We start from the raw sequence: 24,285 nt of genomic DNA on the forward strand, positions 1-24,285 counted from the left end.
GTGGAGGATCCTGCCAAGTTAAATAATTTTTATCTTAATACCTAGGCATTATAGTTACAGCTGCACCAAAGACTAACTAATTTAGTTTGGATTTTTTTTTATTATTGCCTGAGAATTACAATCATAACTGAGTCTTGCTTCAATTGTATAGGGTTATTTGAAAGCATAGCTGCAATCCTGTTTACAGTTTTGGCCTCCACATTTCAGAAATAATATATTTACATTAGAAGCAGCACTGTTCACTTAATTTGGTATCTGGGATTAGGGCATTGACCTTTGGTCAATTAACTTCAATTGATGAGTAAATTGAGTATGTGTCTTTCATTCTTCTAAAATGAGAAATTTCATTGCAATGTACAAGATTCTGAATCCCATTCTTACGATAGTTATTGAGAATGTTTGTTTGTTTCTTCTGGTCAAGTACGTAGGTTCATAATCTCAAGGTAGGAGTGAAAAGAGGAGAAATTGCTCAGTTCAGATATGAAATCTTTAAAATTCTCTTCTCCAGAGGGTTATGGTTGCTCCAGTGTTGAATATGGTAGACAGCTGTCTTGGATTTGAGAGAATGAGGTGTGCACAAGAATGACCATGACTCTCTTGAATAGCAGAGCAGGCTTGACAGGCTATATGGTCTATGACTCTTGAGTCTTGTGAAAATAGAGGTATTTTATTTTGCTCAGACACTTGCAGAAAGTGTGTCCTATTTGTCTTGGTAATATAGTTACCATGGAATGTCAGGTCACCTGTAAAGTTTAAATCCATGTACAATGAATACGTAAAAGCAAAATACTGCTGATGTTGGATATCTGAAATTTTAAAAACAGGAAATTCTAGAAATACTTGGCACATCAGGCATTGAATGTAAAGCTGAGATTCCCATCGCTACTTTAGTGTTTTAAACAGGAAAAGCCATTGATTTGAAGGGATAACTAGGATTGAATAGTCTAGTGTTCCAGGATTAGATTAGAGGTTTAGACTGCACGTAGCCTGTGAGCTGCAGCTTGATGGTCCCTGCTATCTCTCCAGGAAAGAACAGTACTGACATTGGGAATGAAATATGAATGATTCAATCTCCCTTTATTTTAATGAGAAAACTTAGAATAAATTAAAATGAGGTGTTGGTTATATCTGAGCAAACCAAGATGATAATTAATATGCAGCATTTACAATGTTGTATCCTTGTGCATTTTTGTTTTTGGTGAATTTTTAATTGAAATTAATACTTTTTTTAAATCTTTGTCTTCTCCTTTTGCAGATCTCAAGACAGCTTGGACCCGTGGTTGATTGATTTTAGACTAGTTTGTAATCTCTAACTGTTGTGTTTAAATCTGCAGGAGCCCAAATCTGATAAAGATGAAGAGTTCTGCCGAAAAGTGAATGAATATCTAAACAATCCACCAATGCCTGGTGCTTTGGGTGGTGGTAGCAGCAGTGGGGGTCATGAGCTAGCCGCACTTGGAGGTATCCCATTAGTTTGTTAGAATTTGAACTTAATGTAACCATAATATTAACACAAACAGCAAGGCAGGGGTAAGCTTATCAACCCTCACCCTTTTCTCTGCCACACTAGATCATTGTTTATTATGTACCTCAATCCCATAGTCTCACCTTCTCTCTCAATGTAATCAGTTTGTAGAAATCTATTGATCAGAAACAAAAACTAACAGGTATTTTTATTCTAGTTTGTAATGACCTAGAGTAATCACTGCCAACTCACTTGAAGGTCTTCCTTCCAGGGATTTGTTCTACAGATTATGTTCAGTACCTTTGCATTGTGGCAGTCATTTAATTGTGCTCCTTGGTAGCAGAGACCAGCAAGCTATTTCATAGTTTGGGCATGGTTGCTGCTGATCTTTGTGTCTTCGATCAGCAAGCATCAAGGTGTTACGTTTGGCGATCAGGACCGGAGACTTCCTTTTCTGACCCATGAACACTGACCCAAGTGAATTGAGTATCCATTCCAGCAATGGTTGAGATCAGATTATCACAAAACCTCTGGGTTTATTTGGCTCAATTACTTGTCTGAGAAGCTAGGTCACTAAGGAATCCAGAATGTTTGTTTGCTTTCATTTTTTGTTGAAGATATATTACCTACTAATGTTTTTTGTTTCTTGCTATTCCTTGCATATTTTTATTTAATATGAATTGTGATTAATGTGCAAAATGTTGTTAGAGATATAGAGTAATAGCCAATTTCTATAGCCTACTTGCAACCATTTTGTTTTTCTTTTTTAAAAAAAAACATTCATTAAGAGCGGTGTTGTGCTGCTCATGTGGTTTTAAATTGAATTTACGTGGTACTCGTTATAATTTTTCTTTTGAGGGGTTTTGCCAAATTTGGGACTATTTAAAAAAAACTCCAGTTTTTCAGCAAGCCTTGTGCAGTAATGTGCAAAACAAACTAAAAGTTTGCTTGTGCTTGCACAGAAACAAATTGTTTACTTGCTTGAATAAGTTGTTTCTGTGCTTTTTCATTCTTTTGGTGGTTCATGCGTATGTGTTGAAAATATGATTACCATGTCTAATCCTATTCTTTTGCCAATTCTCCACACCATATTTTAATTTATTATTTCCAAGCAAAACTAATTCAGCATTAATTTGATTGTTTAGATTGTGGAAAACTTTATTGTTTTCCTCCTAGCTGCCACTATTCAATTTTGGGTATTTAAAATTTTTATCCTTTTATTATCATCTCTAAATTGTAAAACTAATCACTCTTTACGATATAAATAATATAGACCTCACCAAGCTGTTCTATAACATCTCTGCTCTGTTAAAGAAAGCCCTGAGGTCTTGAGTCTCTTGACAAATAACTGATTTGAAGAATGTGAATGGTCTAGCGTTCCAAAGTTAGTTTGTAGCTGCAACTTTTCCAGTGCTTTTATAGTTCTTCCTTAATGTAGGCCATACTTCAGCTGATGTTTTCTAAGGGCTTAGGCAGCATTGCCACTTACTTTTGTATGCCTCCTGAATCCAAACTAAATAATCAGTTTGCTGTTATGATAGCTGTGCCTAACAGCAGTACCACCTATTGATCAACTGTGCATTTCCACATCAAAGCTTCACTTCTGTGATCCATGAAAAAGTTATTCCCAAATGTATTACTTTACATTTCCATCCATTTGAACTACACTTGCCATCCATCTGCCCACACTCTAGCTATACCTCCTACAGTCATCTTATTTCTCCAAATTTTGATATTTTATCTAAGTCTAAATCATGTGTGTATAGTAAATAAGAAGAGGAGCCAAACACAGACTCCTCTGATTTGTCATTCATCTCTTTATTCCAGGAGAAAGTGGATTGCAAAGTCTTTTGGGTAACATGAGTCATAACCAGCTGATGCAGCTGATGGGAGCAACCGGTTTAGGTGGACTTGGTAAATATTAATTGCATTTTATAAATAAATTTGTGACATAAAGCAGCCTATCTACAAAACAATTCCTTCTATCTTTACTGGAAGGAAAAATAATTTTGTTTTCAATGGGGCTAATAGTTTCTCACAACTAGAGAAAGCAACAGATAAGGAGGCATTCTACTTTTTTGGCATCGTAATGAGGGGACATTGGCGTGTACGTTTGCCTGAGCTGGGCCGTGCAGCCACATGGAAAATCAAATAAGTAGCATGGAGACTTAAAAGGGGAAAGATCCTAATAGTCCAGTTTGGTTCTTAAGAACTTTTATAAAATCTTTGCTCAGCCAGTTGGTCAACAGATTTCTCTAAAATTAAACAAAAACTGTGGGTGCTGGAAATCTGAAACGTAGAAAAACAAATTGCTGGACTCAATGTTAATTGTTTTCTTTCCACAGATGCTACTAGACCTGCTAAGTTTCTCCAGCGATTTGTTTTTGTTTATACCAGAGCTTTCTGATTTGTACAAGTCTTTTTTTTCCCTGCATTCCTTGCTTTTTTCCTGCAGTCCCATCTGCTGTAAAACATGCAGCTTTACAGTTAGCTGTATAACTAGACAACGTCTGATAACGTTAGCCTTGAGGATGAATATTGCCAAATGAGAGCAGCGTACTTAGAAAAGGAAATAATGTGCTGTTAAATTTATTTTACATGAAACTGTAACTAGTGATGCTAATATTTTCAGCAACAAGAAAATGTTAACGTTTTGTGTGCACATGTTTAAAGCCCATTTTCCTCATTTGAAACTCTTTTACAGTTTTAATTTTACAAGTGAACTAGTACAAATAATGTTTTCCTCATACAATATAATGGGTGAGTGTCATTTGTCAGAGAGGCCTTATGTTGGTCCATTACTTGTAGAGATCCTCCCATTTAAGTTTGAGGGTAGCAGATATGAACTCAGGATTCTTGAACCCTCATTGGCAGGATATCACTTAGGCTGAATGCGTTTATTGACACCCATTGTGCCTGAGGCCAACACAATTTATTCTGGCCTTGTACTTTCCCATACATTTTGGAGGCACTCAATTCCTAGTCACAGAACCTGCTGCCATTGGAAAGAATAGGGGTCACCAAAAAGATGCCTCCTGCTCTTACACATGCGTGCGCGCGCGCGCACACACACACACACACACACACACACACACACACACACACACCCCTGTCCATGGATGCCACCTTGGATTTACAGTCCCTGGTCCTGTGATGTGCATTGTGCTGCCACATGCCAGCCTTTCAGTGATGTGTAGGTATCAACCTTTGACCAGGAACTCTTGCTGAGCAGGCACACTGCCACCTGGAAACTCGGTTATGTGGGAAATCTGATGCTGACCTCTTAAATACCTCAAGGGCACGAATTTATCTTTATCTTTCTCTCCTCACCCCTCCATTTGACTGACCGGGCTCCCTGCTATTTCTCCAATCCTGTGTTGAGAAAACTATCAGCTTCACAGAATTCAGACTATTATTGCCAAAGAAAATTAAAGTCAGGCTAAAGCAATTAAGAGCAAACTGCAGTCTTGCTCCCAAATTAAGATTGTTACATAAATTTACATTATGACTACGTACTCTTACTGACACTAAATCTTTCTTTTTACTTAGTAGTTAAAGCTTCTCCTCCCTGAAAATTGTGTACATCAAGGAAACATATCTTTTAATGCAAATTCAATAAAGTTTGTGGCATTCTGAACTTGTGTGCGCACCCAGCCCCTTTTTCTTTTAAATTAAAATAACTAGTACTGCAAGTCTTTGTCATTTTTCTTTACAGGTAGTCTGGGAGCTTTAGCAGGCCCTGCTGGTCTTGCTGGCTTGCTTGGCAGTGGAGGCCCAACAGCTGCTGGTAGTTCTTCAAGGTAAGAAACAATATCTTAATGTATGTATTATGTCCTGCCACTAAAGACTATCTTCTTCCAGGACAGTAGTTCTGAGTTTGTCTACTAAGTGCTGGGTGTATCATTGTATCCAGGTCTGATTACCACACTTTTAGAACAATGTGAGTGTCTCTGAGAGGGTGCAGAAAAGATACCTTAATAATTCCAGTGATGGGATTTTGGTTAAAGAGTTAGTTTGGAAAAGCTGGGGTGAATCTCTTTTAGAACAAAAGTGTTAGGTATACTAAGTTATGACTACCTTTTTATAAGGTAAACAAGAAAAAAATGTTCCCATTAGCTGTTTATTTCAGCTAATTTTGATTTCAGCAAACGTTGCGGAGTAAGAACCTTTTTTGTGCAGCATGTGGGAATGACCTGGAATTTGTTGCCAACTGAACTGATGGAAACAGAAGCAATAAATTATCTTAAAGAAATTTTACAGATGCTTGAATAAAATAAAGTTATTGGGCTACTTTAAAAGAAATTTTACAGGAATCAAGTGAGGGAGTAGGATTGGGTAAATTCTCCTCTAAGCTGGCAGGGTTTGGCAAGCCAAAAGGCCATCTTGAGTCTGTGTTCGTAATATTCTCTAGCAGTAGTTGAACTGTAATGCTGCAAATTTAATAATAAAAAAGCAGGCAATGATCTGTTTCTAGTTTGGACATAAAGATAGCTTGTGGTGTGATGCAGTCAATCAGTGGTCACTGCAGTGAAAGTGTATTTGGATAAAACTGGACCAAGTAATTGCTTGTACCCCTTTTTCTTTCCTTCCTCCTGAGTGCTACTCTTCAGTTTGGCAAAATAAGTAATTTAATCCTTTCTTTAATGGAGCTTTTCTTTGCATACAGCTCCCGAAGCCAGTCCGCAGCCATCACTCCATCCTCTACAGCTTCAGCAGTTCGCATGACTTCAGTGCCTTCTGTTGCTGCTGCAACAACACCAGTACCAGCCCCCACTGTAGCATCCACGACTGTGCCGGCAGTGGCAGCAGCAGGTCTTACAACACCAGCAGCATCAAACGCAGGTTCTGCATCTGCATCTGCATCTGCATCTGCATCTCCATCTGTTACAGCATCTGGGTCTGCAACAAGTCCAACTCAACCCATTCAGCTGCGTGACTTGCAGAGTATCTTGGCTAGCATGACTGTTCCTGCTGCAGCAGAAGGGACAGGACAGCAAGGTAAGAAACTAGCTTTAACGATCTTCAGAACATGTAGCAGATAAAACCTTTGGCAGTCACAAGTAGGATTTGAGTCATGTATTTGTAATTGGTTTGAAGTATGTATGCATTCGATTAATAATTTTTAAAATGGTCATAATACGTACCACTTCCAGACCACTCAATCATCGTTTGAGAGACTGGAGAATTATAAGGGGGACTTTTAGTCCATCATACCTTTTGATGGTGTTATCCAACTGGTCCTCATCTTTTTGATTCCCATGTACCTGTAGATTTCATTCCCTTTAAGTATATTTATCAGGTAACTGAAAACTACTACTGAATCTGTTTCCATTACCTGATCGGACAGCTTCATATTGCAAGACTTTGTTTTCTTAAAGGGAATTCTTTATAGTCTTTGTTTTTCTTTTCCTTGACCTCCAAATCATTCCCATTTGATCATGATTCTTCCACTGGAAGCCATTCATAATACTTCATGTATGAAATCTCTTTCATGGCTTTGAATGCTGCTACCAGATTATCTTGGCGTTCTCAGCTTCAAAACTTCTCCACTAAAGTTGTTTTCCTTTTGGAACCATTCCAGTAATTCTTTTTTTGGATCTTGAAATTCTTCCTGAACTGTGATTACCACAGTGGAATGTGAGCTGAGGCTGAAACCTGGTTTTCCAAAGGTTTTCTATAATTTCCTTGCATTGTATTCTTAAGGAATCCTGAATTGCCTTCTAACAGCACTTTGACTGGTTTTATACACTCTATTTTTCAAACAGACTTGCTTAAATGTTACTCGAACCGGCAGTATTTGATAATTGGCAAGGTGATGGCCCCTAGCTGCCTCTGAATGAACTTGCATTACCATGGGAATAATTATGCATTAATGTGATAAACATGAAAATACCAGTGTTCTTACAAAAGGTGTTGATAGTGACAAGTCCTGCATTATTCTGATTACCTAGAGCAGAGGAATTTCTTAGCGTGCAGTGTTTTCTTTTCCTTTGTAACTGTCTGATATCTTTATGGATGTTGACATTACTTGAGAATGTGCTTCAGAAACTGTGTGGCTAAAATTGTAAAGTGGAGAGCTGAAGAAAGGAAAGTATGAACTGAAACAGTGGCAAATATTGTCCTTTTTTTTTAAAAGTTTCTAGTGGTCAAGCTTGTTTTTGCACCTCAACTCGGTGCCTCAACATTTTTCCAAGTCCTGTTGCACTGGAAATTTTGTTCTTGCACTCAGATACTTGCACAACATTGAATTGCAGAGGGCAATCAATTGTGATTTATTTTTCTAGCTGTGGATTTATCCAGTGTATTGACACCAGAAATCATGGCTCCTATTCTGGCAAATTCAGAGGTTCAGGAGCGATTATTACCATACCTTCCAACAGGAGAGTCGCTGCCTCAGCCTGCAGAAGAAATTCAGAATACATTAACATCTCCTCAGTTTCAACAGGTGTGCATTTTCTTAACTTGTTCAAACCTATGCAGATTTAAAATTTTCTGCAGTTAATTATCCTGAATGCTAAAGTAGATTTGAATTCCTGTTTTATTGTCCTTCAATCTAAATTGCGCAACCCTAAACATGTTCTAGTTAGGCTAGACACTCATCCTTACTCAATCCATTTCAAAATGCCTATTTAAGAATTCTTTAATGCCAGTGATCCAAGTGCAAAATATTCCTCAGCATGCATCTGCCAAAGGTAAATGGATATGTTTCAAAGGCAAATTGAGTGTGCTTCACCCCTCAAGCAATCTTGAATTTATTCTAATTAAGTTGATTTTAATTCCCGATAATTCATTACACATTGGAGATTTAGTTGTGTATCTATAGGTATTAGTATGGTTTCTTACAAATTTGCACTCTACCCTAGTAAATTTACAATGTCTAGTGGTTGAGTTGCATTGGTTCACTGCGTGTAATTTTAATTTGAGATTGAAAGTTGAATAAACCCAAATATGTGCAACCAAAATAAAACACTGTCATCACCAGTAATGTTGAAGGTGTATCTCATGTTAGGCAAGTGTCTAGGATATAATATAGTATTGGCTCTAAACAGCTGCAATGATTTCTAAGTTGAGCAATAATTTTTTTGAGATGAAGTTTTATCATTGTTACAGATGAGTCGTTTTAGAAAAATAGCCATGTTTATGTAGTACTTGAGAACAAAGTTGACATTTAAAGTTAAATCGAAGAATGTATTTTTCCAGTACTAGAACTAACTTCATAGTTTAGCTGATCTTCAGAGGATTATGTTTCAAATATGTAGTTGCTAATACTTTGTGAAGGTAGTAATATTTTAACTGTTTGTCTAAAAATGTATTTCTTTAGGCCATGAGCATGTTCAGTGCAGCCCTGGCTTCGGGACAGTTAGGTCCATTAATGAGTCAGTTTGGTTTGCCAGCAGAGGCTGTAGAAGCAGCTGGAAAAGGAGGTAAGTGCCTTTCATATTTATGATTAGGTCCAAAGTTGCAGAGATAATATACTTCTACGTGATTCCATTACAATATGTGCTTAATAGTCTCAAACTCCACAAATGAAGGTCACTTCAGGTTTGTTATATTGGTGACTCAACTCTGGCCATTTCCAAGAGGTCTGATGAGCTTTAATGGGACACTTGCTTCATCAATTTCCATTCTCCAGCTGCTGGCCAGCCAGCCAGTGTAGTTTCCACCATGGTCACACCAGGAACAGGGGAGTGGGGAGAGTTCATGATTACAGACCAGGTTGCCCTGGGTGATGTTGATGGGCATGTATGGGAGCCTTCAACCAGTTTCCTCCATTCCTGATGGATATAAAGTATGAGAAAGAGGGGCTTCCCATCCACAACAGGCCACCAGTCCTGTCTATGGAGGAAATTTTCCTGGCAAAAGAAACATTGTGACCCCTGCTGGTTGAAGACTGATGTTACTCTGAAGCCCTTGGATCCTGGGCAGGAAGGTTGCTTTTTCAGCCTCCCTCCCCTGAAGTAACTTGGACGTGAGAAATCAATTGGGTATCAATTGGAGACCCCTTCACAGAAATGCCATACGCTTCATCCTTGGACATCAAATCCACCCAGTGCTAGAAGGTGGATCTGTTTTATACAATGTTATGACTATACTTTGAATTACAAAACTTCATGAAAAATGTGCCTTTGTTTAGTAAAATCTGTAAGAAAAAGGTTAAGGGACATTGTATAATGGTGCAATGCCTTTGAGACCTAGGTTGAACCTGGTGTAAGGTTTCCATCAGGTGTCCATTTTCCGAGTAGAAGTTTAGCACTGCCAGTGCTGAAGTATTAATTATTGATAGAACAACCTATTTTTTAAACTAAAGACATTAGTTTAATGTGTCTCATACATCCCTTTCCCCAGCCGGCACTGTGAACAGATTTTTCGTACTTGAAAATTATTATCCTTGACCTGTGATTATTGGAAGCTGTAGGAGACCTAAGAGCAAAGGAGTTTGGTTGAACTGTTTAAACCATACTAAGTAAATTAGTGCCTGTCTCCCCATTGATTGTTCGGGCCTTGATGACAAAGCAGTTAGACCATGCTCACTAATTTAAAAAAACACTTTAAAGGGGCCATGAAGCTGCAATGATCACAACTCATACTAATGCAGGATTCTCAGTTATGTTTTATGGGGCAAGTTTAAATATAGTGAAGCTCCAGTAATGTAACCAATTTGAAATCTAGGATCTTCTATTTTGATTTATTGATCTTAATGTTCTTCTCAACTTCATACCTTTCTTTTGAATCTTTTCAAAATTAAGAGTAACATGATTTAGACCAAATATAATGACTGGTTTTTGTATATTTCTCTTACCCCACCCCCCAATAGATGTGGAAGGATTTGCCAAAGCAATGCAACACAATTCAACATCCTCAAAGACAAAACTTGATGACAAGGAAGGAGATAGTGAGTCAAAGGACAAAAAGGATGAAGAGGAAGATATGAGTTTGGACTGAAATTATTACTCTACATTTTTCTTAAATGTTTATAAAGATGTTGACCTAACAGATAGTGAACTCCATTTAAGATTAGTGAAGTTATGCATTTGCCTTCTCTTATCTCTGGAAACTAAGCAATATTAAAGGATCATTTTAGAGCAAGAGGGCTTTGTGCATTTCAGTTTTTTCCAATCTTAAAGGTTTGAACCAGGTGTGTAATTGCTTCCTAACTTTTCTGGGTGGTAATTCTTAAGACAGCCTTGTGTCTGTGCCTGCTGTTTATTCAGAACTCCATACTAACAACATACATTCTCACTCTATCACCTTACAAATAACCCCCTAACCTTTGTTCTCAAATTCAATTTTTAGTGCACAACATATCCCCAACCAGAGGAAGGTGGTGTTTTACTGGAGTTCCACATTTTCCTTTTAGTTTTAATTTTCTTTAATAAAAAAGATGTGCATCTCAACAGCAGTTAACCATTATGCTGGTATATTAATTTGTTTTATCATGTGTCCTGTAACTGTCACAAACTTCAATTACTTTCAGGAGTTAATTCGTGAAAAGTTAACTTTGCTGCATTTGCTAACATGTTGAAGTTGCATACATGTGTTTGGAGTTCCAATGCTTTAAAGCACTAATTAATGTGATTAAACCTGTAATTTTAGCAAGTGCTTCCAAAGAAAAAACTTTCCAAATAGTCATTCAGCTGCTGCTTTTTAAAAGTTTTCACTGGGTTAAGCATGAAGCCCCTGGAAATGTTTTCTCTCTCTTAATTGTGACTTTTTATTATACAAGTTACACTGGATCAATGGAGAAGAAACACATAAGAATCAATACAAGTTTTATTTTCATTCAAATCTTGTACCAGTGTTTTGCACAATCAGTGCTACAAATGTGAATTAGGGATCTTAATTACAAGATAATGTAAAACCAGTGTCACAGGATAAATTTTTCCTCCCAAAATACCAAATAAAAAGTCCATTAAAATAGCTTAAATTTATAAAAATCCACAGCAAGATTCTGAAATACAGTACAAATATTTAAGTGCATAAGTGGATCAGAAATCAACAGCCCTGGTAAAGTGTTCTTTGACTTTTTTCCTATTTACAATAGTGGACAACCACTGGTGCTAACACCACCATAGATGGATCCTGGTCGATTCAATTGTACAGGCTTCTGATTAATTAATACGTTCTTTACACAGCCAACAAATGAGTAACGTATCGAAGACAACATTGACATTTGCACTGTCTCTGGAATAAAAAAATTTAAGTACATGTGTAAGTGTTTCAAAAATCTTTCTTTATATTGTTTACTATTAACCTGACTTTGGGTTATATCTGCCTTAACTATATTTAGAATTAATCAGTTTAGCCTGGAACAGGCACATGGAATATCATGAAGTTATGCACTGTGTATACTCTGCTTTAAATACTTTCAATCAAGGTCTACAAAAGGTAAGTGCTGGGCAATTTCACCACTATATTGCAACTGAGCTGCAGCTGGCCTTCACATGAGTTACATAAATATCTTCTAGTACAGTTCTCAGGGAATGAGATATCAAAGCTTTGAAACAATTATATTCACTAAGATAGCAAACTGGCTGCAGGGAATTCCTCATATATAATACAAAGATACTCCACTACTAAGACATGTAATTGTTCCATGTAATACATCTAATAGAACTCACCTGGTACACCTCCCAGATACAGTATTTCTTTGGAATTGGTACGAGGACTGTGTAATGGCCCTACTGTGTGCTTACTGTCAGTGTCCACATCAAGTTGTATCACATTCTTCCTTTTAATAACTAGTTATAGAAAGGAAACAAATCTGATTAATACAAATACACCCTTAGATACATTAAAATAAATTCACAGTATAGAGTTGGTTGGCAAACCATTACTACATCTCTGATCCAAGTCTGAATCCAACCCACAACTAGTAGTTAAGAAAAACATAACTCCTCAAAAGTCGGGGATTATGTATTTATTTATGCTTCCTTCTGCCTCACTTGCAAAGGGGCATAAGTGGTCCATCTTCCCCCCGCTCTACAAACCTCAGGAAATGTTCTGACAATGTATTTAGGGCCCAGTAGGAAGGTTGTCATCCTATAGAAATTACGAGAGGTAGAATGGAACAGTCTCAGCGCTGGCCTAACCCATCAGAATGTGATACTCCCTGCCCATCTGATGACCGACTTGTGCTTACATTTGCACTTAATGCTTACCTGCAATATGATGCCACTGTCCATCACAGAGAGACTGTTGTGGAATGACTGACACAGAGAATTCCCCAGCTCCATTATTTAACTGCACTATAACCTTAAAAAAAAAGATACAAAGTCACTGCAGGACAATAGAAACCCAGCACATAACATACACTTCATTCAGCACATTCGGCACAACACTTGATTACAAAGAGAAGCTTAGTCTTCGACTGTGTTCATTTAAGGATCCAAAGTTGCAGAGTTAAACTCTTGGGTAACAGATAGAAGCAGCACAGTGCCTGCAAAGCCCGTGTTTGCCAGAATTAGCAGAATTTCCTGCAGAAAGCCTCTCAACCTCTCTATTCCATTCATGTCCTGGGTTTAGGAAGATATTGGTCATGATAATGCTACATCTTTCACATTCTTCAAAAACATCTTAAGACATTTTGTTAGTTCACTTACTAAATTCTTCCCCGCTCCACGTAAACTACTTCACTGTGTTTGAAGATGCATGTAATCATTCGAGAGGATGAAAATGATTAATGAGAATGGGATGAGGGATTTAGGTTTTGTGGCTAGATTGGAGAAGCTGGAATGTTCTCTTTATAGAAGAGAAATTAGAGGGGAATTTTGATAGAGATTTTCCAAACTATGAAGGGTCTCGACAGAGTAAATGTTGGAAACTGTTCCCAATGGCACAAGGGACATGAACGTAAACTTAAGGTGAATGGCAAAAGAACCAAAGGTGACAAGTTTTCTTGTAGCTTGTGGTTAGGATCTAGAGTGCATTGCTTTAGTGTGTTGTGGAGGCAGATTCAATCGATCTTTTAAAGAAACAGCACGTTATTGGAAAAGAACCAGTGTGATAAGGGTAGGAAAAGGGTAGGAATCAGACTTTCATAAAACAAGCACAAATACGATGGCTGAATGCTCTGTGCTGTAACCATTTTATGATTTTCAAAGGATCTATAAAATCTTGGTAGTGGTTTCTCCTCACTTTCAATTCTGTGTAAAATACTCTGAACCCTTAACAGACTGTGCCTTTGCAAGTATTAAAAGTAAGTATGAACATTTTTCATAAATCAATAAAAATGTGTGCCAATAGTGAACTTTTGAGTACTGACTGATATTAAAGGAAGTGTGTCACAAGTATCATTAATACAATTGTTAGAATACTGCATCAAGTTATTTAAGGTCTATGGCATCATTGTCTTGTCTGTGATGATGATGATGATGATTGATGATGAATGAGATAATTCAGCAATTCACTGTTCATGAAAGCAATTTCATTTTGTTTGAATATGATGGGTTACATTTCCAGATTTGCTTTTCCTAGAGCATCATAATTGAGCTAAGTAAAACCTCATCTTCTGCACCTGTGCTTTAAATTTTGTTGATGTGCTTGGGTTGTTCTGAACAGTGAACTTTTGTTTAAAGAATTACTCCCAGCCTCAAAATGAAAGAAAAAAGTTACCTTTCCATTTTCAACATACAAACTTAAGTAAAGGCTTCGTTTTCTCCCAACATGGCAAAGTACACCTGACAAACTCCTGGGCCGTACTTCAAGCATCAGCTCATAATCTTTACCAACAATGAAAGACTCGTCTGAAAGAAAATAATGTCAACAGACAATTAGAACTGAAAATATGTATCAGTACATATGGAAGATTGGTTCCCCCTCCCAATTAGTGAATCTTGCTGGAACATGTCATAAGCTCTTCAGAAGAATTAAGATATAGTCAGAGGGCAAAACATACATTAACTGTTGTTATAACTGACACTGTCCATCATACGTGAATAATTGTGAATTCAGCATGATATAAAAAAGACTTTACAACCCTGAATAGACTGAGGGGAGAGTGAGAATTCAGATACAGGTTATAATGAGAACTGAAGCAATGGTTAATCAAAGCAAGAAGACAAAATGAAACAGTAATTCAAATAGAAGGCTGAATCATTTTAGTTTGTTAAAACAAAATCATTACTTCATATTAGCCAGCCACTTGAGACGCAAATTAGGTTTTTAACTACCTATAATTAAATAGCCATCCGCAACTGAGAAAAATGTTCCTGTTTCCAAATTTCGCTCAAAACATGGTGCCACATCATAAGTACGTGAAGGAGGATCCATAACCTTTCCATCTAGTTGGAATTTTCGGATACAACCATTGAACTTGGCAGCAGGAATTCCCTGTAGAAATAAAAACAGGCTTCAACTTTAATCAATGATCAAAACTAATCACCACATCTATGTTGTGTTTATTTAAGGATTTTGGGATGGTGGAACAATTAGGCAAGTAATCAACAGATAATAGAGGCATGGTGTGACACAAAAAAGCTGTGTTTTCATCTATTGTTCCATCTGAGTTCAAGAAGAATCAGATACAAAACAGAAGAACATCATGTGGTGAGATCTACTATCCTGTTCCAATTTCAAACTTGCTTCCAGTCACACCAGCCTTTGGCCTGTCTGTACCTTCTGCATCATGCTCAAAGGATTACAAATATATCTGCAATCAAGTTAGACAATATTTTATTTACCTGAGCAATCCTTCTTGCTTTTCCTTTTGGTACTGCACCCACATAGAATGGAGGTCTGACATCTAACGAAGCTGTGACCAAAATTGTGCTGCTTTGCACTCGGAGACCATCTATCACCAACTGCCCTTGATTTCTGTCTCTACTGAAAAATACCTAGAAATGATACAATTCATCACTGCGACCAAATTCTGATGCAATGAAAAACAAATCTATGTATTGAGTACAGGAGTTGGGAGGTCATGTTGCGGCTGTACAGGACGTGGGTTAGGCCACTGCTAGAATATTGCGTGCAATTCTGGTCTCCTTCCTATCGGAAAGATGTTGTGAAACTTGAAAGAGTTCAGAAAAGATTTACAAGGATGTTGCCGGGGTTGGAGGATTTGGGAGAGGCTGAACAGGCTGGGGCTGTTTTCCCTGGAGCATCGGAGGCTGAGGGGTGACCTTATAGAGGTTCACAAAATCATAAAGGGGCATCGATTGAGTAAATAGGCAAAGTCGTTTCCCTGGGGTCAGGGAGTCCACAACTAGAGGGCATAGGTTTAGGGTGAGAGGGGAAAGATGTAAAAGAGACCTACAGGGCAACGTTTTCACAGAGGGTGGTACGTGTATGGAATGAGCTGCCAGAGGAAGTGGTGGAGGCTGGTGCAATTGCAACTTTTAAGAAGCATTTGGATGGGTATATGAATAGGAAGGGTTTGGAGGGATATGGGCCAGGTGCTGGCAGGTGGGACTAGATTGGGTTGGGATATCTGGTCGGCATGGACAGGTTGGACTGAAGGGTCTGTATCGCTATGACTAGAATAGAGAAACGTGTCACTGTCTCTCAAAAGATGGTTGAGGCAAAGAGTATTAAGGCAGAGGTAGGTGGAATCCTCATTAGCAACAAGCTGAAAGGTTATTAGTACTAGGCAGGCTTGAGGAGTAATCAGTTCCGTTCCCATCTTACTGAGTGGTGGAGCAGGCTTGAGAACCAAGTGGCTGACTTGTTTCTAATTTGTATATACATTTATTCAGACATGTAAGCCTCTGTTTAAAGCTGATTATGATTCAAGTAAATGTGCACTAAAACATCAATGTAAACAGGTTTGGCCACATGTTTTTAGCTACCTGAAGTGACCATGAAGCTTTAAGTATGGAGTAGGCGGAAGCTCGCTTCCTCCAGGTAAAAGTACCCTATATTTGCTGGCTGCAGTGTGGTTCTTCCTGAGCATAGACAGCACTGCATGATGACCCTGTTCCTTAACCAGTGTGGCTGGAAGTACATGTCCACCTTCCAAAGTGTATGCACTTCCTGTCTGTCACATACTTAGGAAGCTGTTAAATGATTGCAAAATGGCTGCTAAACAGTCAAGTTTTTAAGCCATTTACTGCTTTTAGCTAAAATAAATACACAGAATGAAGATTAAGTGTCAAATAATGAGTCTCAGACTTTCATTTCCTGTTCCTGGTACAGACATGAAGAACCCTTCAGCTCTTTTAAAATGAGGACAGGGTTGTCCTTCAAGCATTACTGCTTTATGTACGAGTCCGTCAAAAAAAAGCCAAATGTTGCAGCTCAAATCCAAGCATTTTATTTGGGTCTCTAATCATAAGATTCGTTTACATTGTAAATTGCCCTACCATTCTTTCTTCAAAGCTATCTTTCTTCCTTTTGTAGGTTATTCCCCAATACAAAGCCATCTCTGTCGATGAAGAACTCAAATGCATGCTTCATCCACTGTTGGAGAAGCTTTGTGGAGCTGAAGGTTATCAGCCATCATGATATTTCAGTGGATAGAACTTAGGTATCATAACAGACAACTATCAGAAGACTATCAAATTGGAAACTATGGACTGTGTTTGCATCTTACTACGCTGCAGTTGTGTAGATATGATTTCAGTATCAATGTTTAAACTTCATTCACAATTTACAAAAGATCTGTAGTTTCCACTAAAAGCAGGTGTTTAAATAAAATAGCTTATCATTGAAATTTCTAATCACAATCAGTTGCAACATTTATTTCTTAAACATTTAAGATAAACTGCAATGAAGGTACAATCTTTCTCGATTAGAGCCTCATGCTGTTAATCACCAATATACCAAAGTGCTGCATCAGTTTAAGATACTTGACCTGAAACAAGACTATGATATCCTTATACAGCATGTTATATATACCCTCAGGAATCCTATAAACAAGTTTGTATTCCCAAATACTTTTAATCTCAAATCTGAAAGATTGTTTAGAATTTCTTTAACTTAATTCATAATACATAATAGTTTTGTGACAGTGTAATGAAGTTTCTGATCCTTTCTATGGTGTTTAGATGAATGAATGCTGAGCTCATTGAAGCATACAGGATTCTGAAGGTGGCTTGATTTGGCAGATGCCAAGAGATTTTTTAGATTCCCTGACCAATGGAAACAAACAGGGTAACGGCCTCAAAGTAAGTAATCAACTTTTTAGCACTGAGACAAGGAGAAATTTCTTCATTCAGGAAGGATGTGAATCTTTAGGATTCTCTACAACAGAGGATTGTGCATGCTTCATTGAATACATTTAAGGTTGGATTAGACAGACCTTTGATGATATGGGCAGCAGGCAGAAAAAAATAGATTGGAGCCCAACCCAATGGTCCAATCCTGTACTTATTGTGCTCTTGTATGCCATTCTTCCTTTATCAAAAATAAAATCTAATTGGAACATTGAAGCAATTGTAGTCTGAGGTCATTCTAATGTGCAATGGATAGAAAACTAGAAATCATTTCAAGGCCTTACAATCCAAGTTTGCATTACTTACTGTGTGCCACTTTCCATCAGTACACTTTTCCTTACTTGGAATTCTCAACTTTTTCCCTTTGATATCAAAGAGAAAGACAAAATGGCCTTTGGAAACCAAGAGAGCCATGAAGGAAGTTTCCAGTTCATTGGACACATAGAAAAGCATCCCATGGGATGAATTACAGAGAACGTCCAAAGAAAATCTAGACCTGGAGAAACAATATAAAGAAAACAGCTTGAAGTCCCCTAGTTTCCACAAATATACATTAAAATTATAATAAAGGTTCGCCTGTGTTACAATACGGAATGTTTCTATACCCATTACTCTATGTCAGGAATTGCTCAAGCTTTCATACAAAGTTTACTTTCATCTTCATTAGTTACACAACTCAAAAGACTGCCATGATTCAGTACTTTTTCAGTAACAAGGTGTTAGTGAATCTGCTTCCCCCATTCCCCATACAGCATCTCACCCACACCCAGCTTCTGACCCTATCCCTTGTTACCATGGCTAATCCACCTAGCCTGCACATCTTTGGACTGTGGGAGGAACCTGGAGGATATACTGGAAATCTACACAGGCACTGGGAGAATGTGCAACCTCCAAACAGTTACTCAATGCTGGCACTATGAAACAGCAGTGCTCACCACTGAGCCATCATGCCGCCCACAGTGTACAGTCCTTGTGGTGTATGGAATGAGCTCCAGGGTGTTGACCAAAGAATAGTAATACATTTCCAAGCCAGGATGATGTGTGCCTTGAAGGAAAGTTACAGATGGCAATGCTCCCCTGCATCTCTTACACTTGTGATTCTAAAGATTGTGAATTGGGAAGATGCTGTTGAAGAACCAATGGTGACGAACTGTAGTGTATCCTGAAAATGGTACACACTAGGAGACAGTAAGGACTGCAGATGCTGAATAGTCAGAGTTGGTAAAGTGTGGCACTGGACAAAGCACAGCAGATCAGGCAGCATCTGAGGAGCAAGAGACTTGATGTTTCAGACATAACACTTCTTCAGGGTCCTGGCCGAAACATCGACTCTCAGTCTTTCAATGCTGCCTGACCTGCTGTGCTTTTTCCAGTGATGGTACACACTTCCACTATATTCCTGTAGTGGAGACAGTGAATCTGTGGGATGGTGTGCCAATAAAGTGAAATGCTTTTTTCTGGAAACTTGAGCTTGTGTGTTGTTACATCCAAGTAAGCAGGGAGTACTCATTCAAACTCCCACCTGGTGTGAATGGCGAACATGCTTTCAGGCATCGGATGAGTTATTTGCCTCAAAATTCCCAGCATTTGACTTGTTTTTGCTCCTATATGTGGGTGATTCAATTACATTTCTGATCAATAGTATTTCCCAGGATTTTTGAGAGGTTGGGGGAACTCAGTGATGGTATTACCATGAATTGCCACTTGGGTGGAAAAAAACAGAAAAGCAGTTTAGACTTTAAACTGAAGAAAGGTTACAGACACCATGTTACAGATGGATTTAGGTGTCCTAGCACATGAATGATCAGGAAGTTAATACTGCAGTTATAGCAAGTGATCAGGAAGGCAATGGGATGTTGGTGTTCATTGCAAGAGGGATGAAAATTAAGAGCAGGCAAGTTTCATTGTAGTTGCACAGAACCTCGTTGAGACCACACGATGTACGTGTACACATTTGGTTTCCTCATTTGAAAAAAGACAATGATTTTGAAAGCTGCTCAGTGAAGGTTCAATCAATTCATTCCTAGAATGAAGGCCGTATCTTATCTTAGGCCTATATACACTACAATTTACGGAAGCGGAAAGTGCCCTTATTAGAATATAAAACCCTAAGGGGACTTGGTATGGTGGAATCGGGGGAGGGGTGTGAAAAGTTTCTTCTTGTGAAGCTTACTAGAACTAGGGGTCAGTTTAACAATAAAAGATCTCCTTCTTATGAAAGAAATTAGGAGAAATCTTATCTTTCATAGAATTGTTAGTCTATGGAATTCTTTTCCTTTGAAAGTCGCGGAGACCGAGTTAGATTGACAAGGAAGTCGAGGGTTAGGGGGTGCAGACAGCAGAGTGAAGTTGAGCCCATAACCAGATCAGTCAAGATCATTTTGAATGATCTATTTCTGCTCCTATGAATGTCTGTTCCTATGAATGTCAAAAGGAGATTGCTAGATTATCTGCTGTTGGAGATGGCCATGACTGGCACTTGAGTGGCATAATTATCCCTACCACTTGTCAGCCTTAACTTGAATGTTGTCCTGGCTTGCTCCATCTGGGCATTGACTCCTTTAGTATCTGAGGAGATCGGAATAGGACTGAACAATGTACAATCATCAGCAAACATCCAGATTATGATGCAGGGAAGGCCATTGATGAAGCAGGTGAGGATGGATGGACTTAAGGCACTGCCATCAAGAGGTCCTGCAACTTCCTGGACCTGACCTGAGTGGCCTCCAACAACCTTTGTGCTTTGTTTGTCTCCAGCCAGTGGAAAATGTTCAGCCTCATTCCTACTGACCTCAATGCCTCCTTGATGCCACACTTGATCAAATGCTCCTCTAGAAGAATATCAATTGGCCAGCATCCATTCTTTCTCCACTTTGCACTCACTCGTCAATCACTCAAAAATCCTATTAATTCATCCACCAACTCAGAACTCTACTATCTTAGAAGTGATTCTATATCTCATAAATAATGCAAAAAAGAAACAAATGAAAAGAAATGTGACAGTTTCAACTGAATGGCTAAAGTCACTTGATAAGAAGAACAGTGACCTCTGGAGGACCTTACCTCATGTGAAATGAATCTGGGATATTGTCATACTCCAGACGGCTGAGATGGGAGCCCCTGAAATAGTGAGCATCACTGGCTGCTGGCATCTTTGGCAACTGGCAACTTGCAGAAAGTTGCTGTTCACTCTCAAGCTTGGTTATTGCCTTCAAGGTTCAAATCAGATGGAAAATGGTGGTATTAAACACTAGGTGCTCACAGATATGAAGAAAGAAACATTATTTGTTAAATAGCTGTACAAAGAAAAAATAGACAAAATGTATGCATTGCCCCAAGGGCAACTCACATGCAAGAAATTGAATTAAACGTCATTGAACCTTGAGGTACAACATTCAAATGATCGAACCCCACAGACCTCAGAATTTACACCTGGGAATGCTTGTAACTTAATGGACTGAGATAGTGACATGCAAGCGTTTGACTCAAGTTTCAGTTACCTGTCTGGATTTCTCCCTCTTGTGCGATCGGATCTGCTGGGGTGGCTTTTCACTGGGGCAACTGTTTAACTCTGCCCCAACCATTACCTTATGCTTCTGGAGATCTACAACTGATTGCTCATCTGAGTCCTTGCTGTAGGAGAAAATAAATGAGAAATGCACTCAAAGCATTAATTTATTGCATACGCACTGTAGAATATCAGCGAAAACATTGAATGATTAGTACAGCTGAACATTGGATCAACAATACCTGTGCTGGCTTTTTGAAAGCACTATATAATAGTCCCATTTTCCATATATCCTTGAAAATGTTTCCTTTCAGGTATTTACCCAATTCCCTTTATCAAAGTTACTTTTGATCTGATTCCACCAAAACTAAATTGAAATGTTTGTATCATGATGATCAGCAATTCAGCCTCTTGAGTTTGCTCTTTGATGGCTGATTTCATCTCAACCTCAACTCCATTTCTCTCCCGCTCCCTATAATCTTTCAACTCATCATTAATTAAAAACCTCCTTAAATTTACTCAATATCCCAGCTTCCATCACACTCTGTCTTAGAGTATTTCATAGATTCACGACCCTTTGAGAGAAGTAATTTGTCCTCATCTCTGTTTTAAATCTGCTACTCAATGAGTCACATTTAAGTAAAGACTGTCTTCAGGTGGTGAGATTACTTAGCACTCAGTCTAAGCTCTGCAGCTTTAAAACTTAGAATGGTTTTAAAATCAACCCCACAAAACATCTAAGCAAATCAAGGACAGTATTTCAAAAGGTATTCTATCATAGTAACCATTATGAACAGCAGGTTTATGAACATTTGTAAATGTAAGATTCAACAGTTCAGTATTTTTAGAAGAATATTTGAGTTCTTCTGCATCCAAATTCCAATTATTTATTGCAACAATCAACCGAGTCTTATTACACAGCTTCATAAATGGAGCACTGTTTCTGTGAATCTTGCAGGTTCTCATAACTCACCGATAAATGAAAACATTGCTGATACAACCTGTTAGGTTGGCACCGAGATCAGCCCCTGGTACACCACCAAAATAGATCTGCCCCTTCTCAATCTCTCCAGATTGGCGTCGCTTTCTCTTCGCTAATTTTGATTCCTGCTTTTCCTGATCATCAATGGTCATTTTAAGCCTTAGAGAGGAAAGCAAAATGCTGAGTCCTGACTGCAACTTCAGAGAAGTATTTCACCAAATGCAAAGTAACAGGGGATGTTCTGAGGTTGTCAAACGTACAATAGTAGTTCTTTCACTGAAACATTCCAAGAAAAGGTTAAACCCAAATTGCTGATTGTAATCACCTAGTGATCTAGCATTGAATCTGACCGGGATTAACTTTCTGGTATCTGATGGCACTTAAAGGGAGACTTAAAAGGAAAGTTTAACAGGAAACAGCTATTATAGTCTCTAAGGAGGGAACTGGCCTGTTCATGTATCTGATATGTGGCAACAAGATATGGAATGTTAGTTATGTGTACCAACATATTTCTATATCAAATCAGAACAGTGCACTCCTTTAAAGGCTCTATGTTAAAATACTTTAGATCCAGACTCAATGATACTAATTTCAAAAAGATCTAACAACTGTTTCAATTAAATCTATAAAGGAAAAAGAGAACTAGTTAGTTTTGTTGATGGTTAGTCTTTTGGGATGGAGCTGATTCCAGCTGTAAAGAAACTTCGCAAAATGGGAATGTCAGTTCAATTTAGTTAGCACAGGCCTACAGAACTAAAGTGTACTGAATTTACTATCTAATTAGCAATCTCAACCCTGAAGCTATAGGGGGCAATGGCACAAGGACAAATTTGTATGCGAATACAGTTGCATAGAGAATAGCATTTCTGCTCCTCAATCAGACGTTGCTGGTTGTCCAAGGAAGGTGCATCCAAAATATGAAAAGAGGAAGCAAAAAGGAGATGAGGTAGCTTTGTTAATAAAGCAGTTGATCAGTGTGCTGATAGTGGTAGTGACACAAGTTCAATGGATCATCATGTAGTATCAGTATGGGTGAAAATAAAGAATAGCAAGGGAAAGAAGTCACAGATGGGAGTTGTCAAAGAGTGGCCTCACTGCAGGACAAAGTGTAAATTGGGAAATGATGGAGATGTGAAGGAGGAGACTACAATTGTCTTAATCTGCATATTTTGAAGTGGTGCTGGAAAACCACAGCAGGTCAGGCAGCATCCGAGGAGCAGGAAAATCAATATTTTGGACAAAAGTCCTCATCAGGCTTCCTCATGAAGGGCTTTTGCCCGAAACATCAATTTTCCTGCTCCTTGGATGGTGCCTGATCTGCTGTGCTTCTCTAGCACCACTCTAATCTTGACTCTAAACTCTAGCATCTGCAGTACCCACTTCTGCCTTAATCTGCATATTGACAGGGCAAATCAAATGGGGATGGGTAAAGAGGAAAGTGCTTCAGGGATCATTTCTTGTAGCATAACATATCCAGGAACAGACTATTTTAGATCTAATAATGTATAACGAGGAAGGACTAATAAGAGATCTTGTAGTTAAGGATCCTCTGTGGGGAACAATCATAAATGGTAGAATTTCAAATTCAACAGAAGGATCCCAGGTCCCAAACCAGTGTCTCAACTTCAATAAAAACAATTACAGAGTCATAGAGATGTACAGCATGGAAACAGATCCTTCGGTCCAACCCATGCATGTCGACCAGATACCCCAACCCAATCTAGTCCCACCTGCCAGCACCCGGCCCATATCCCTCCAAACCCTTCCTCTATTCATATACCCATCCAAATACCTCTTAAAACTTGCAATTGTACCAGCCTCCACCACTTCCTCTGGCAGCTCATTCCATACACGTACTACTTTGTGTGAAAAAGTTGTCCCGTAGGTCTCTTTTATATTTTCCCCTCTCGCCCTCAACCTATGCCCTCTAGTTCTGGACTGCCCCACCCCAGGGAAAAGACTTTGCCTGTAGCAGGCTATGAAAATAGACTAAGGGTAAAAACTCAATGAATGAGCAGTGGCAGAGATTTAAGCAAATAATTCATTGTGCTCAGCAAACATTTATTCCATTTAAAAAGGACCCAGTGAGAAGGATGAATGAGCCATGGTTGACAAGAACAATCAAGGAGAGCATTCAATAATAAATATAAGGCATATAAAGTGGTGAAAACTAGTGGCA

The 24,285-nt window shown here is 38.5% G+C and overlaps 2 protein-coding genes across 2 annotated transcripts in view; one reads left to right on the top strand and one right to left on the bottom strand.

The window, feature by feature from the left end:
* adrm1 (ADRM1 26S proteasome ubiquitin receptor) overlaps positions 1–10,554 on the top strand; it is a 35,988-nt gene extending 25,434 nt beyond the window's left edge. Inside the window, exons 3-9 of the mRNA XM_043710637.2 lie at positions 1,335–1,461; positions 3,293–3,379; positions 5,181–5,265; positions 6,132–6,463; positions 7,750–7,910; positions 8,787–8,889; positions 10,281–10,554. Coding sequence (XP_043566572.1) covers positions 1,335–1,461; positions 3,293–3,379; positions 5,181–5,265; positions 6,132–6,463; positions 7,750–7,910; positions 8,787–8,889; positions 10,281–10,408 — 1,023 coding nt within the window. The 3' untranslated portion in view covers positions 10,409–10,554. The remainder of the gene's footprint in view (positions 1–1,334; positions 1,462–3,292; positions 3,380–5,180; positions 5,266–6,131; positions 6,464–7,749; positions 7,911–8,786; positions 8,890–10,280) is intronic.
* A 664-nt stretch (positions 10,555–11,218) lies between these two features.
* Positions 11,219–24,285, bottom strand: part of lama5 (laminin, alpha 5) — a 320,328-nt gene continuing 307,261 nt past the window's right edge. Inside the window, exons 71-80 of the mRNA XM_087994598.1 lie at positions 22,098–22,265; positions 21,117–21,249; positions 20,680–20,825; positions 17,923–18,112; positions 15,145–15,297; positions 14,635–14,794; positions 14,078–14,208; positions 12,625–12,718; positions 12,085–12,204; positions 11,219–11,647 (exon numbers count right to left, since the gene is read on the bottom strand). Of these exons, the coding sequence (XP_087850724.1) occupies positions 11,499–11,647; positions 12,085–12,204; positions 12,625–12,718; positions 14,078–14,208; positions 14,635–14,794; positions 15,145–15,297; positions 17,923–18,112; positions 20,680–20,825; positions 21,117–21,249; positions 22,098–22,265 (1,444 nt within the window). The 3' untranslated portion in view covers positions 11,219–11,498. The remainder of the gene's footprint in view (positions 11,648–12,084; positions 12,205–12,624; positions 12,719–14,077; positions 14,209–14,634; positions 14,795–15,144; positions 15,298–17,922; positions 18,113–20,679; positions 20,826–21,116; positions 21,250–22,097; positions 22,266–24,285) is intronic.

This window comes from Chiloscyllium plagiosum, unplaced genomic scaffold (assembly GCF_037043375.1).
Source record: "Chiloscyllium plagiosum isolate Xiang-an unplaced genomic scaffold, Cpla_swu_hap1 HiC_scaffold_15, whole genome shotgun sequence".
NCBI lineage: Eukaryota > Metazoa > Chordata > Chondrichthyes > Orectolobiformes > Hemiscylliidae > Chiloscyllium > Chiloscyllium plagiosum.